Source organism: Myodes glareolus, chromosome 22 (assembly GCF_982192425.1).
Source record: "Myodes glareolus chromosome 22, mMyoGla1.1, whole genome shotgun sequence".
Lineage (NCBI taxonomy): Eukaryota > Metazoa > Chordata > Mammalia > Rodentia > Cricetidae > Myodes > Myodes glareolus.
In genome coordinates, this window is record NC_142047.1 from 14,427,361 (window position 1) to 14,443,170 (window position 15,810).

General features: G+C 36.8%; 1 protein-coding gene across 2 annotated transcripts in view; it reads right to left on the reverse strand.

Annotated features, from left to right (window-relative positions):
- Positions 1 to 15,810, reverse strand: part of Vps35 (VPS35 retromer complex component) — a 31,264-nt gene that overhangs the window by 14,852 nt on the left and 602 nt on the right. The window contains exons 1-8 of one of the 2 annotated variants that reach the window (XM_085682037.1): positions 15,401 to 15,433; positions 10,933 to 11,031; positions 8,684 to 8,780; positions 6,797 to 6,920; positions 5,592 to 5,774; positions 3,327 to 3,540; positions 1,329 to 1,412; positions 750 to 859 (exon numbers count right to left, since the gene is read on the reverse strand). In XM_085682037.1, the coding sequence (XP_085538163.1) occupies positions 750 to 859; positions 1,329 to 1,412; positions 3,327 to 3,540; positions 5,592 to 5,774; positions 6,797 to 6,920; positions 8,684 to 8,780; positions 10,933 to 11,031; positions 15,401 to 15,418 (929 nt within the window). In that variant the 5' untranslated portion in view covers positions 15,419 to 15,433. Of the gene's footprint in view, positions 1 to 749; positions 860 to 1,328; positions 1,413 to 3,326; positions 3,541 to 5,591; positions 5,775 to 6,796; positions 6,921 to 8,683; positions 8,781 to 10,932; positions 11,032 to 15,400; positions 15,434 to 15,810 lie in introns of those variants that run through there. The other variant, XM_048434653.3, reaches the window with a different exon arrangement.

Genomic DNA, 15,810 nt, shown 5'->3' on the forward strand with positions numbered 1-15,810 from the left:
ATCTTTGAGAGTAATATGTGTTCTTAACTGTTGATCTGTCACCAATTTATATTTATATAAATATATAAATTTATATATATATATATAAAAATTGGTCTTAGATTATATATACACATATATATTATATATATATAAAATCAACTAAGACCAATGGCTAAAACACTTAAAGGGGATTTACTAAAAATGTGATTATTAAAACTTACTAAAAACTTCTTTATGAAAATGTGATAGCAGACTGATTACTTAATCATTCACATGTTGTTGCTACTTTAAAAACTACATCAAGTAAGATACCATTGAAAGATAAGTTATATAATTGTGAGAAATTTTGTTCTCCAATGGACTTTGGAGACTTAAGATTCAAGGAAAAGTCTATACAATAATGTCTCCCTATCAGTTAAAAGGATTAAAGATACTCATTGTTAATTAGGTATGATGGCTCATGTCTAATCCTAGCACTTGAATTAAAACAAGAGACTCAGAAATTCAAGGTCATCCTCAAGTACATAGTAAGTTTGAGGCAGACTAGGCTACAATAAAAAACTTCAAAAATTAGCATCTCCATACACTTTCAAATTTTCACACCTAAGCCAGGCAAACACTAACTATATATTAAAAGCTAAAGAATTTGTAGCAAAATCACACTAAAATCAATAATAAAAGGCATAGCAAAAACAAACAATCCATGAAAATGTTGTAAATTCTTATTTCCATTTTGGAGCTTTTTCCCTTCATGTTAACAGTCTTACCTGTCAATTAAAGCAATGATTATGTTCTTCACATTTACATTTTGGTGTAACTCAGCACACGCTCTAAGAAAAGGATTCAAAGTTTGGAGATGGAACTCATCAGGAAAAACCTGAAAATCAGATAAAATGACTAATCAAAATAGGAAAAAAATACTTCACAAAATATTCTGATCTTATGAATGGTATATAAAGTCATTATTTATGGAAAATATTTAGATAATTAAAATCAAAACCATAAATATTCTATTATCAGTAAAAAACTAAAATTAAATCCAATGAAACCTAGAAAACTCAAGATTATTTTCCTACATTTTTGAGAAACAAAACAAAACAAATTGTTAGTACATAGACCAAGCTTAAAAATGGAAATTTCTGAATGAAATTTTTTATTCAGGAAAAGTTTTTCTTCTAATTTTCTGAGATGTGGTCTAGGCACACCATCAAGCTGGCCTTAAACGCAGGGCTCCATCTCTGTAAGCAGCTAGCACTACATGTGGCCTCTACTTGGGCCTATGACTTTTTTTCCCCCCAATGAAAATTAATTAAAAAACCCTTTAAGAAATAAACATTTTTACTTACCTGAATAATACACTCCATGAGATATTCTTGAGCCAAAGCATCTCTACAATTCACAACTTGCTCTAAAATGCCTGTTAAAACAATCTGAAAATAGCAAAAAAAAAAAATCCAATAAAACCCATATAAGTTAAAAATCATTTTGAAAATCCCAAACTGAAAAAAAAAAAAACAAAAAAGAAACCCCGTAAACTGAAAATCCCAAACTACTCTTCTAGTAACATGGTGAAGTTGAAAACTATATTTCAGATTGTTCTCATCCACACTTCATGTTCAACCTTAAAAATCAGCTTACTTTAAATATAAGAAGTTGGTTATATAAAAAGTAAGTTTTTTTAATAGTCCGTGCTGTTTTTGTGTGTCCTAACAAGTCTTCATGCAATCCAAGATCTCTTCTAGGACTTATAGATTGTATGTAAATAAGTCTCTGATCAACTTTCCTAAGAGTTTCTACACAGTGTGAGCAATGGCCCAAGACTTAAAAGTTCCTTTGTTTACACATAAAGTGGATATTCAATTGTTCCAGAGTCATTTATTAAGACAGTTTGCTTGGGCAGGCATAGCAGCATATGCCTTTAATCCCAATACTCAGGAGGTAGATATCTGTGAGTTTGAAGTCATCCTGGTCTACATAGTAAGCTCCAGGATAGCCAGGGCTACAGAGAGACCAACCTTGCCTAGATAGATTAGACAGACAGACAGACAGACAGACAGACAGACAAAAGATTGCTGCTTAACCTTCATAAAAATTAACTGGAGTACAGGGCTAAATATGTAACTCAGTTGGCAGAATGAATCTCTAGCATGCATAAATCCCTGGATTTGATAACAGTACCATAGAGACCAGATGTGATGGTAATCCCAACACTCAAGTACACTTAGGAAGAACAGAAGTTCAAAACCATCCTTGACTACATAGTGAGCTGGAAGACAGCCTGGACTATTATTTAAGATTGTCAGGAGACAGGGAGAGGGAAAAACATAAATATGTGAAATCCATAATGAACTATCTAATCCACAGATTGGCAAATCTAACTCTCTGACTAAATTTAGGGTGTTTTTTTTTTTTTAAATTGTATTTGGGAGGGCACGGGTCCAAATCCAGAACCTTAAGTATGTGGTAATAGCCATACCACTGAGCTATCTAAAATTTCAAAGGGACCAAGCCTTGCCCTACTCATTTTCTTAATGTTTTGGCTGCTTTGGGCCTATAGCCATCTAGTTTATTAGTTATAACTTAATAACTTTCAAAGCTCAAAAATACTTACCATCTAGCCTTTTACAGGAAAAGTTCTCTGGGAACTGTTAAAGCCATTCGCTGCTCTTCTAGAGAACCTGGGTTCAATTCCCAGCACCCACACGGTGGCTCACAACCATCTGTAACTCCAGTCCTAGGGAATATGACACCCTCTTTTCGCCTCCCTGGGCACAGGCACACATGTGGCAGGCACACAGACACACATGCAGGGGGAAAAAACCCATACATAATTGTTTAAAAAGTTTGTTGATCTCCACTTTAATTCCTCTCCAATGACTTGTGTCTGTCCTTTCTGTCACCTTCCTCTCATGCATCTCTCCACTGGTATGTGTCAATACCACAAACTACCTCCACACTTCAGTGAAAGTGCATTCAGGACTTTTTACTAACACCCTTTGTAGGACCTGAATGTCCCACTCTTTCAAAATCGCTGCGGGTACTACAACTTCTCTGCTCTTTCTCGTGCATTTTAGAACCAGTTTGCTGACTTTTAAAACAAGTGATCAGAGAGGTAGCTATGACTGAGATTGCACTAAATCTATAGTTGGATTTAAGAAAAACTGTTACCTTCACAATACTGAGTTTCCAACCCATAAACATGCTGGCACTTTTAACTACATCTTTTTAAGTGGAAAACTGTTAAAAAAAAAACTTTTTCAATTTAACATTTAAATATGTTTTAAGGCAAGATTTCTGTTTATATTGCACAACATAAGAAAAGGTGACAACAAAAAGGTAAGAACCTGTTTATAACGTTCCACATTTACACCTTCCAGCTGACTAAGCCGCACCAAATTTGTCCCCACTAAAATTCTCAGTTCCTGTCGCTCTCGTTCTCTTTTTTCTCTGTCTCGGCTATGTCCTTGATGCTGCATCCGCACCCAGAGTTTGTTCATTTCTGCAAAGTTGAGCAGTACAAAATCCATGGAGTCACTGATATCACCAGTAGTTTCTTCACTGCCAAGGAAAAAATTAAGAAAAATCTTTATATGTGACAGTATCAATTTACTACTCTTCCATTCTTTTCTACTTGGGCTTCAAAAAGCCACTTTCAACTTCATTTCATTGGCTTAGTGTTAAATTTCAAGAACAGATTCTAGCATAAAAAGTAAATACTAGGGGGAGAACACAACACATTTTAAGAGGGCAACTTTCCATGGCCCCGTGTTCTGAGCTTGTTGGACTTGGTCTTCAGCAACTCACTCACTAAAACACAAAATGATGTGCTCAGTCTGGCAGCACACATGCTGAAGTGGAAGAGCAGAGGTTAGCATGGCCTCTGCAGTGACACACAAACCTGTGAAGCAGCACATATTTTCAAGAGAGCTTACAAGGCTTAACTTGGTGCTGGCAGCTATGTCGCTTGTTAGCTACTGCACTTCTTAGAAAGAACTCAAACGTGAGTGGTGACACTGAGGAGGGGTCATTGGGCAGGGCACTACACTCCTTAACATGACTGCTTCCTACCATGAAGAACTCAACTACAGCCAGGAGGTGGTGGCGCACACCCTTAATCCCAGCACTTGGGAGGCAGAGGCAGAGGCAGGTGGATCTCTGAGAGTTTAAGGGCAGTCTGAGTTCCAGGACAACCAGGACCACACAGAAAAACTGATGGGAAAAAAAGGAATTCAGCTAAATCTTTTCATACCCAGAGAGAACTAATGTTCAACAAACTGGTTAAAAACATAAATAAAAATAAATAAAATACAAACAGACCCCAAAATTTTGACATTTAGGGTATATTAATAACTGGCATTTTTACTGTTGAATATTTTGGATTCAAATGAAATATAAGCTTTGTGAAGAAAGATACCATAATCTTATTTTTCTACATCTTCCAAGACAAGGAACTTCATTTTCAAATATTTTACTGAGTGCCTAATGTTTAAAATATAGAATCAAATTATAATAAAGAAAAAATAGCAGCATCCTCTCTATGTACCACTAAATCCTTTCTGTATGGTTTTACTTTGCTGTCACACATTGCTGTATAATAATTATCATTTTTATTTAAAGTAAATGATCCTTGACATAGTGGGATAAGTCTGCAATATGGGTTTTTGGGAGGCAAAGACAAGAGGATTACGTATTCAAGGGAAGCATGAGTTGTATAGTGAGAATTTGTTTCAAAATAAAAAAGAATGGAGAGAGTGTGAGGGAGAGAGTGTGAGGTGGTTCAGAGGACAGAGGCATTATCACACAAGCCGGCTGGTCTGAATTTGGTTCCCAGAACCCACATTAAAGGTAGAAGGAAAGAACCAACTCCATAAAGCTATCCTCTGACCTCCATATGCATAGCATGAACACATTCCCCCACACACACATCATCATCATCACACACACGATGTTTCAAAGGGACTGATGCACATACTAAAATCTACTGATTTGTTTGTCTTAGAAATTTAAAAAATACATAAACTTTAATTAAAAGGAAATTATAGGGACCCATCACATAAAAAGTTCGCTACACCTAGCTTACTATCTGCCATTGCTGTGAGAAAAAAGTCTCATGGATTTTAATAATAGAATAGAGGCCACAAAAGAAACAGAGGTTTCCACACATTATTATGATTTTTCACTAACTAACACCTTTAAAAGTCATACTTATGAGGATATATAATGTAATGGGAAAATGTTATAAACTATGTTAGAGGCCTGTAAGCCCACCACTTGAGAGGCCAGCCTGGCCTACAGTGAGTACCAGCCACTCAAGGTTACATAGCAAAATCCTGTCTCAAAACAAACTAAATATTAAATTTAAAAAAGCAAATTGTAATCCAAAGAATTTTTCCAAATACATATTTGAATATGAGTACATTTTGCCTCATAGAATGCATACTGAATTAGTTCTATATTGCAATGAAAATCTAGACACAAAATGCTACGTGAATTTGAATGGGAAAATTACTGACATTTACATTCTTATTTCTGTATACTTTTCTACAATTTTTGGACATTTTATTATGGGGGAAAAAAAACAACACTACAACTTAACCAAGATTACTTACTCTGTTGGCTCCCCTTCATCAGGTAAAATGTTTCTAGTACACTGAAGAAGATAATTTCGGAGAAACAAACCCCTCAGTGGATGCTGCACACCACGGCACATTTCTACCAAGTCTTTCAAAATATCCTTCCTGGACTGAGGAAATGACTTGACATATACAACTCCAACTGTGATCAGCAGATAACTAGGAAATAAGTAAGAAAATACATTTGATTACAGGCAGAATATGTGAAAACCTGATTGTGTTCAAACACACTACACACATATTAAATAAACAAGACAGGAACTATGTTGTCTTAACAGTATTGTTTACGGAGAGAAAATCATCTGACTTTAAATATAACACTAAAAATATTTAAAAAAAATAATAGTATCACTGACTGATCCCAGTGTCAGGCCCCTACCCATGAAGAATATGATCCAGGATACCTAGAGGATAACTGAAACTGAAGCTGGTATGTATCATTATTTTCCTCTATTCATACACATTTACTTTATTAGTCGAGGTGAAAAACCACAGTAGCTAACATGACAGCTAAAGCAGTACATTGTAATAAAAGAAAACAAGTGAATGTCTCTCCTCTATATTACAATGATGTGAGATGATACAAGACTACTTAATGAGAATAAAGTAAGGTGAGTGAAACTGAGGTGGCACTGGCTATAGTGCTAGTTCACAGTCCCAGGGGAACAATAAAAAGTTATAGCAAGCTACTTAGAATAGTGCACAATTTTAAACTTAATTACTTCTAGGACCTTCCTATTTAATATTCTTAGACTATGGTAACCATGGTTGCTGGTGGGAAGTACTGATTTTGTTTTCTTTTTCGATTCTCCCATACACACATCTGCTCTTTTTCACTATATAGCTCCTAGTTGACTTGTTATGTAAACCAGACAGCCCAATGCCTCTGCCTCCAAGTGCTGGATTTACAGGTATATGCTACTGTGTCTGTCTTTTTAATAAAGCCAGTGTTAGCTAGTCATGGTGTCTCACACCTGCATTCCCAGCATTTGGGAAACAGAGCCAGAAGGTTAATGAATTCAAGGCAATGAGATGCTGTCTGAAAAAGGAGAGATTTCCAAAAAGAAAAAAAGATACTATTTAAGGCAAGAAACGCAAAGATGAGTTTTCAACAATAACTATTCATCAGATGAGACTTCACTGGCTAAAAAGTATAGATATAAAAGACCTTCATTACTTACAGCCTTGGAATAATGTTTCCAGCATACTGCACAAGTTCATAGAGATCTGCCACTTTTCTTCCTTTAGCAAACTCATCAGTCAGATAAACCTCCAAGTAATGCAGTTCATCAGAAATAGCCATATCTTTTAATTATGATTAAGGATTAAGAATAAAGGTAAATCAATAAATAAAACAACTCTACAACTACTTGTTGGAATAATTAAAACTATTGGGCAGGGCTAATGATGAAGCTCAGCAGTGCCAGCACTTACCTCTCATGAGAAAGGCCTTCAATTTCCATCACCATCAAAACAAAAACAAACAAACAAAAAAATGCACACACTTTCAGACTCCTGGCATAGGGGTACATGCCTATGATCCCAGCTACTCATGAGGCTGCAGCTACAGGATCATGTGTTCAAAAGAAAACCCACTGGGAAGGTATTTTACACTTAGGCTTCCAATAAGAATGAATGTTTAAAGAGAAGATAAAATTTCAATTGGCTTTTATTACTTTAAAAATAAAGATCTGCTGGTCTGTAGAGATGTTCAGTTAATGGGCTGCTCTTGCAATTGCTAGTACATACATGATGGCTCACCATCATCTATAACTCCAGTTCCAGGGAATCTAGTACCCTCTTCTGACAACCCTGGGCACCAGCATGAATGTATATGACTGGCAAATAGTCATACACATAAAAACAAATTTAAAAAAATTTTGAGCTGGTGTAGTAGCACATATCTGAAACCAGGACTCAGTCAGGAGGACAGTGAGTTCAAAGACAGTCTGACCTACACCATAATACACTGTCTCAAAAAAAATCTCAGCTACTTGGGAGGCTTAAGACAGAGGATCAGCTGAATCCAAGAATTCAAGACCAATCTCCTCATCTTAAAAAGGGGGCAGGAGGAGAGGCTGCCAGGCATTGTGGCATGCACCTGTAATCCCAGCACACAGCAGGCAGATGCAAGAGGATCACTGTGAGCTAAGAGGCCAAGCAAGACTACTCAGCAAGATCCTGCCTCGAAAATAACGACAAAATCTAAAAAACAACTGCCACTTACTAGCCTCAATATTTTTCAAAAATTCAGAGATAAGAGCAATCTAGTTAAAGAAAGTTAAGCATATGAGTATAGATTTAGTTTAATTGGAAAACTGCCTACCTAAAATTAAGGTCAATACCAAACATTAGAAAAAAAAAAAAAAGTGGGGTGGGGAGAGATTAATGTTCACAAAAAAAAAAAAAAAAAAAGGTTACTCTGGAAGCAACTTTTCCTTTTCTCATTTAGATTATCTGCCTGGAGGAGGACTATTTTGTCTGAAAAATAAAAGAACAATTAACTCTAGAAATTTTTAACAAGGAAAAAATAAAAGCTAGATATGATAGTTCATACCTATAACTTAGGAGACTGAGATAGGAAGACTGCTGAGTTTGAGGTTAGCCTGGACTAGGAAATAAAGAAACCATTTCTTAAAAGAAGAGAAGGAGAAGAAGCAGGAGCAGCAGCACAGGCTGCTCTTCCAGAGGACCTGAGTTTGAGTTCCAGTACCCACACAGTGGTTTACAAACAACTGTGACTCCAGTTCCAGGGACTCTGATGCCCTCTTCTGGCCTTTGCAGGAACTAGTCATGACTGTGGTACACATACATACATACACACATTATAGACAGACAGAGAAAACATTCATACATATAAAGGAAAATAAATCTTAAAAAAAAAATAAAACTATAGGGGATTCCTCCTTGGAGGCCCTCACAATCTCAAGGTTCTTCTCTCACTTTTCCTTAAGAAATCTGTATTAGTTCTGCTTTAAAAAAAAAAAATCCAGCAACAACAACAAAATTGGCCTTATCAAGAAATAAATATGGCTCAAATATTTTATACTTCAACATTCAAAAGATACAAAGTTCATAGTAACTCTTTGGTGATAACATAGAAGTCCGGAGTTCTCCCAGCATATTAGAGGCGTGTTTCAGAGCATCCATCAGCTTGTTTTTGTCCTACAGAAATGGCAGAGAAATAATAAGAATGCTTAGTTTAGCTAAACATTTATCTTGGATCTATTTAACTAAAGATCTGTAACCGAGTTTTAAGAGTCTACAGCACTTATTTTAGACACAAAAAAAAACCCAGCTTCACAAGTCTCTCCTTGCAGGGCGGGGGGATAATTTCTCACCAAGGCCCCAAAACTTGCAAGGCTTTCATAACTAAGACTGTATGTTTCATAGAGTAACTTCAAACTTCTCACCCTCCAGAGACTAGTTCTAATAGTTCACAGCTGACCTGTAGTCAAGAGAGTGGGCATGCTAAGTTTCTACCCTAACAATGGTTTTGTCACAGAACATCTCGGCAGTTTCTGTACATGTAAGTCTTTCTTTGTGATCTTCAAAGCTTTATAACCATCATATGCCACCCCACTTCACTCAAGTTACAATTTTGGGGACACAACAAAAAATATTACCCATGTTCAGAAAGAGAAACAAGCAAGAGAAAACCCATTTTCTATTCTAAGACATTTACTATTCTTTCTGAATTTTTCATAAGAAAGCCAAAACAGTAAGACATAAGAGAATATTGAGCTTTAGAACAGTAAGAAACAGGACTAGGGAGATATCTCTCTCAGAGAGAAAAGCGCTTCCTATGTAAGTGTAAAGGCCTGCATTTAGATCCCCACCAGCCAGGTAAAAGTGGGATATGGCAGCACACGTCTGCAATCCTCCCTAAGGAGGAAGACACAGTAGATCCCTGGAGCTCACAGGCTGTCTAGCCTAATCAGTCAGTGAGCTCCAGGTTCAGGTAGAGACTCCATCTCAAAAAGTAAGATGGAAAGAGAGGTGAGGAAGGGCTACTAGTACTTAGGACCCTGCTGATGTCAGTCATACTTTGAGATCAGAGGGAAAATTTAGGACTTGGGGCCCCAGCACTGTCATGATCTGAAGCCAGGTAGTGTACAAAGGCTTAGGAACTCATTGCTAGTCATGATCTAAAAACACAGATGGTGCCAAGACTTAGGTTCCCATTACTGGTTGTACTCTGAGATCAGAGAATGTATGGAGACTTGGACCCCCACTGCCAATGGCAAACTCTGAGGTCAAGAAGGGAACAGGGGTTAGAGGGATGGCTCAGAAGTTAAGAACACTTGCTGCTCTTGAAGAGGACCCAGGTTCAATTCCCAGGACCCAAAAGACAGCTCACAGATGTCTATAACTCCAGTTGCAGGGAATCTGACATCCTCTTCTGGCCTCTGAGGACACCAGGTACATATGTGGCACACAAATATATATACAGGCAAAATATTCATACACAAAACCAATAAGACATATGGAGAAAGGGTAATGGAACACAAATATAACCAAATTAAGTTTAGTGTATAGATGTATGAAATTGAAATTGTCAACGAGATGGAGAGCAACTGAGGAAAACCTCTGGACTCCATACCACATACATACATGGAAAACATAAGACACTTTAAAACATCATCATCACTCCAGCAATGTATAGCTTAAAGTACCTGACCATTTGGTTCAATCCTTTAAAACATTAACACAGAATATAAAGGATCTATGCCAAATATTCCTATCTTTAGACTATAAAAACATTTAAACAAGGATATGTGTAATTTCTGTTTTCACGTTTTAAGGGTCTCAAATATAAACCAGAAGTGGCTTCAAATTCTTGATCTTCTTCTGCCTCCAGAGATCAACACCACCACATGTATCTTTAAGTATAGTTTTTAAGCTAATTCCTATAATAAAAGTACATATTCAAAAGTTCTCAGGATATTCAGGTGAAAACACTTAACTGAATAATTCAAGCTGAGGCATTCAAATACATTCATTCATGAAGTATTTACAGAACACTCATTATATATTACGTTTTCCTCGGGTATAAGGTAAAAAAACCACTAACATGATAAGGTGTAACTAAAAGTCAGGATCTCTCCTTCCCCTGAGTGTACTAGGCATAAATAAAATTCAGAGAAGCAAGGCTCTCTATTCAAAAGTATGCCCAGCGCTAAGCACAGATGAATTTGAGACAGTTGTTGGTGGCGATTATGGACCAAAGGCACAGAAATTACATCATTTTAGAAATAGAGATGCTTGCTTAGGAATCTGCAGTATACTACTGTATCTCTCACATTTTCATTCTTACCAGGCATCTTTTCATCTGGAATGACTGAACCTTCACAGCCTGGATGGCTTCATCCAAGAGTTTTTCCTGTTCATCCTGGGGTGATTGCTGTGTTGTAGGCTGAAATGAAGATTTTAAAAACACTTTCATTAGTGGCTCATAAGCACTTTCTCCTAGCCCCCCAAAAAAGTTATTTCTGTAATTCTAGTCATAGTCCTTTTCCAAAATTTTTACATAACTTTCATTTCAACTTCATAGCTCAAACTAATTTGTCAACTGAACTGACTCAAAAATTCTGGCCTCAGTCTGGTGTGGTGATGCATGACTTTAATCGCAGTACTTGGAAGGCAGAGGCAGGCACATCTCTATGAGTTTGAGGCCAACCTAATTGACATAGTGAGTACCAGGACAGCAAGACCTATATAGTGGGACCCTGTCTCAAAATGACAGATAGATAGACAGACAGACAGACAGACACACACACACACACACACACACACACACACGGGGGGGGGGGGAAGAGAGGGAGAGAGAGAGAGAGAGAGGGAGAGGGAGAGACAGACAGACAAAAAGTATCTGGCATCAAAAAAAAATTGTGGTGGTAGTTTATGGCTATGTTCTGTTAATATGCTCTAAACCCATTGAAGCATAGCTGTACAGCCAAGCTATTTCTTATATGAAGCCTAGCATACTCCAAATTTTTAAGAACTTCTCTTTCCCTCTCAACTACTTTCATCTACATTTTAATATACTTTTACACCCAGAAAAAAGTTTCTAAGAACACAGCAGTCCCTTCCCTTATAACAAAAACCAAACAACTTGGAAATAAGATAGCTGGAATTGATAATGACTTACAATAGAAAATAGTAAAGACAGTCTCCTCGAATACTTACTATTTCAAAAACACAGATAAACAGAAAAAAAAGCAAATCTACTCCTCCATGCCATCAGCAAAACTGCTTATAAAATGAACTCATTCTCCCTGTCAAGTAGAATAAACTAATATTTCATGTTAAATAACACCATGATTACATTACTACCGCAACATGCCTAACAATATAATTATATATAATGGTGTGTTTGAGATCCAATATACACAATGTGTGCTTCATAAATGTTCACCGCACAGATTAACTGATTCTAGACCTTTTAGATCATATATCTGATTTAAAGTGGATTAATAGATAGGCAGTAAAAATACACAATAGGCTATCATTAAGCCATAAAAAGGTCTCTAGTATTGAAACATGCATATTACATAAATCAACATAGAAAACATTACACCAAATGAAAGAAGTCCGATGCAAATGCATGCTATGAGACTTCATTTAAGTGAAATATCTTAAACAGATCTACTAATTTAGAGAAGGAAACGTGAGCAAAGCATCTACAGAACTTTCTATTGAGGTAGGAAAATATTTGGAACAAAGGGAAAAGTAACAGAAAATCAGACTTGTTTATTTTATATAAATTCCATTTAAAAATTTTAAGACCAACTATAGGAAAAGTACCTCTCTATATAATGAATTAGAAAAAGTAGAAGGATTTACATATAAACATGAAAGTACAATTTCATGTTTCAAATCTAAGACAATCAAAATACTTTATTAAGGTTAAACAGCAAAAAAAATCCACTTCTGAAATACAATGGTTTATAAAACTTAAAAGCTTTTATATAAAACCTAAAAACTTAGTTTAATTTTGGATTGAATATTGTGTCTTGGTTTAATTTTGGATAAAGAAAAAAAAAACTACGGACGGTGGTGGCCCACGCCTTTAATCCCAGCATTCGGGAGGCAGAGGCAGAAGGATCTCTGGGAGTTCGAGGCCTGGTCTACAACAGCTAGTTCCAGGACAGGCACCAAAAACTACAGAGAAACCCTGTCTCAAAAGTTAAATAAATAAATAAATAAATAGTTTTTTCAGAGGTAAAAAGGACAGTAGCATTTAAGGAATCGAACTTAAACTAGACATGGTAGCTCATGCGTATAATCTCAGCATCCTGGAGGTTGAAGATTACAAGTTCAAAGCTAGTCCCAGCTACAGAGTAAACCCTGCTAAAAAGAAAAAGACCAAAAACAAAACTAAGCTTAAAAATATTCCAAATGAATGAAAAATGATTTTTTTTTCTGTCAAGGGTGTGATGTAGCCTTAAATTAACTTTGTAGCTGAGGATGGCCCTGAACTTCTAATATTCCTGTCTACTCTGTCCTGACTGGCATAATGCTGTGGCTAGAACCTGAGGGCTTCACATATACTAAGCATACACTAACACTCACACTAGATGAAATTTACTACACATTGGCTGGTACTCTAAATACTTTGGAAATCAATCTTCATATGGGTGTGTGTGTGTGTGTGTTTGTGTATTATGTATGTATACACACATAAGTGTGTGTGTGTGTTCTTTGTATCTAAATGCAAGAGAGTTTACAAACACTCAAAGTCAACTTAGAAGCAGTGATACAGGACTTTTAAGATTTAACATTTTTTAAATATATATAGATAGATAGATAGATAGATAGATATGTAGAGATAGATATATATAACTGTGTGTGTATATGTGGGTGGGGGGAGCATGTGGAAGTGAATGCCCATAAAAACCAGAAGTGTGGAGGATTACAGAGCCCTGGAGTGTTGGGTAGCTGTGAGCCACCCAACAAAGGTACTGAACTTGGGTCTCCTGCAGGAGTAAATTCTTGTAACTGCTGAGCTACCCTACAGTGCTAGAACAGTTTTATAGCAGCAAGATCTACCACAGAGTGCACTGCACAGTGAGCATCATCTTCCACAAAAGTGCACTGTGCAGTGACTATCGCCTTCCAAACATCTTCACCTTTCCAAATGGAGACTGCACCCACTGAAGCTAGCAACACTCCCAAACACAACATCCCTCAGACAAGCAATTTTACTACTACAGGTATTAATATACATGGAATTATGCAGCCTTTTTCCTTTGTGTCTGGCTTATTTCATTTAGAGTTATGTCCAAGGTTCATCTGTATGAAAGTATTTGTCAAAATTTCCCTTCTTTTAAAGACTGTATTGTGTATGCATGTATGTGCATATATGTAAATATAAACATATATACATGTAAATATAAACATATATACACATATTGGTTCACTCACCTTAGAAATAAGGACTGTTTGCAGCTTTGTGTGTAAATAACCTTTACTATGCAGCTATAAAATAGACTATAAGAGGTCACACATTTTTTGGTATAGACTTAGAAAATAAAACAGCACACAAAGTCTGAATGTATAACTTAGTAATAAAGACTTCATAAGCGTTAGTTATTAGCATGTTCCTTTTAAATGAAAGCAATTACCTCCACTGGTTGTAGGAACTATTTGTTGGTCAATTTTCTCACTGATAAGCTGCAGATGTAATATGACAACACACCATAAAGCAACAGTAAGATGAAAACTAATCCCTTAAAGACACCAAATTTGACCATGTTGATGAGAATGGTAGTTAAAATGGTTTGGTAAGGCACAAATACTTCAAAGGATGATGAGTGTACAGGAACTTAAAATCAATTTGGTTAGGGAGTTTGTGTTGGAGTTTATGTCTGAAGGACTTGGGTTCAATCCCTAGAACTGCAAAAAGAAAAAAACAAACAACAAAAAGCCCTACACTTTTGAGCTCCAACATACCCTAACTTAACAACACCCCAAAAGTCTTAGGAGAGATCACACCAGGAACACTAAACAGCAATATTCTTTTCTCTCCATGCTGAGAATTCCTGTCCGTTCTCCTCAGAATCTGTTCACATTACCTCCCAAAATCTTCCCCAAGCTCCTGACACAACTCTATCCCATTATAACCACAAAGTACTGTACTACAATATGTTTCAAAAGCATGTCTCCTCCACCAGATGATTTGGGAGTTGAACTGGACTCAGGAGTTCTAGGAGGAACCAATGAGACCAATACTTGTTTCCAGATGCAAAAATGAGACTCAAAGACTGCCTATGACAGAACTGATACCTAGGTTTGGTTTCTCAATAAAATTTACAGGAAAAACTGCTCCAGTCTGGCTCACCCAGCACATAAATGGAGTCTGAAGAGTATCCGCAAATGCTTTGTGTAACACTCTACGCCAACTAGGAAGTGTTGAAAAAACAAATTCTAAAGTTAAACTTCACACCAGTCTTGTACAAAATCCGGACTGCAAAAGTTTTGAGGGGGGAAAAACCATCTTGTAAAACAAAATACTATATTAAAGTAGTGCACATCAAAGATTTAGCAAATTATGGGAGCAAAAGTTCAGAACTCAGCAAGCTGAGTTCAGAGGAACAGTGGAACAGAGGACCACGAATACCAGGCTGGTCGGAACCTAGCAAGATAATCTCCAAGCCTCACTTCAACAAAATCAACAACAAAAATATTTAATACAGGGTTTTTCTACTAACACACTTAAAGTGAAATAGTGAAATACAGAATTGTGAATACAAAGAACGGATACTGAAATAATTAAAACGTACATAAAAGCACACCATCATCCCAAAACATTATCTGTTCAGTGCAGCGTACATCTGTATAGTGCAGCTAGTGGGATGCAGGTGACAACTTGCCCTGTGGAATACAGACAGGGTTCGAATTTTGAGGAAGTTCGTGTTCATGAAGCTATAAGTGCCGCGCCACGACGGGCTACCATCATAAAGAAACGCAAAGGAGAACCACTGCTTCCAGCAAGCGCGCTAGAGTCCTCGGTGAACGAAGGAGAAAGGAAAACTGGTCTCCTTTCTGATGGCTGGGTTCGGTGAAAGCAAGCATGAGCCAGCCCTACGGGAAACTCACGTGAGCAAGTCCCTAGAATTCGCTGACAGCATTGCAAGATTAGGGGGCTATGCGGCCCCGCTGGAAGATCTTTCAAGCAGAGAAAAGCCATGGG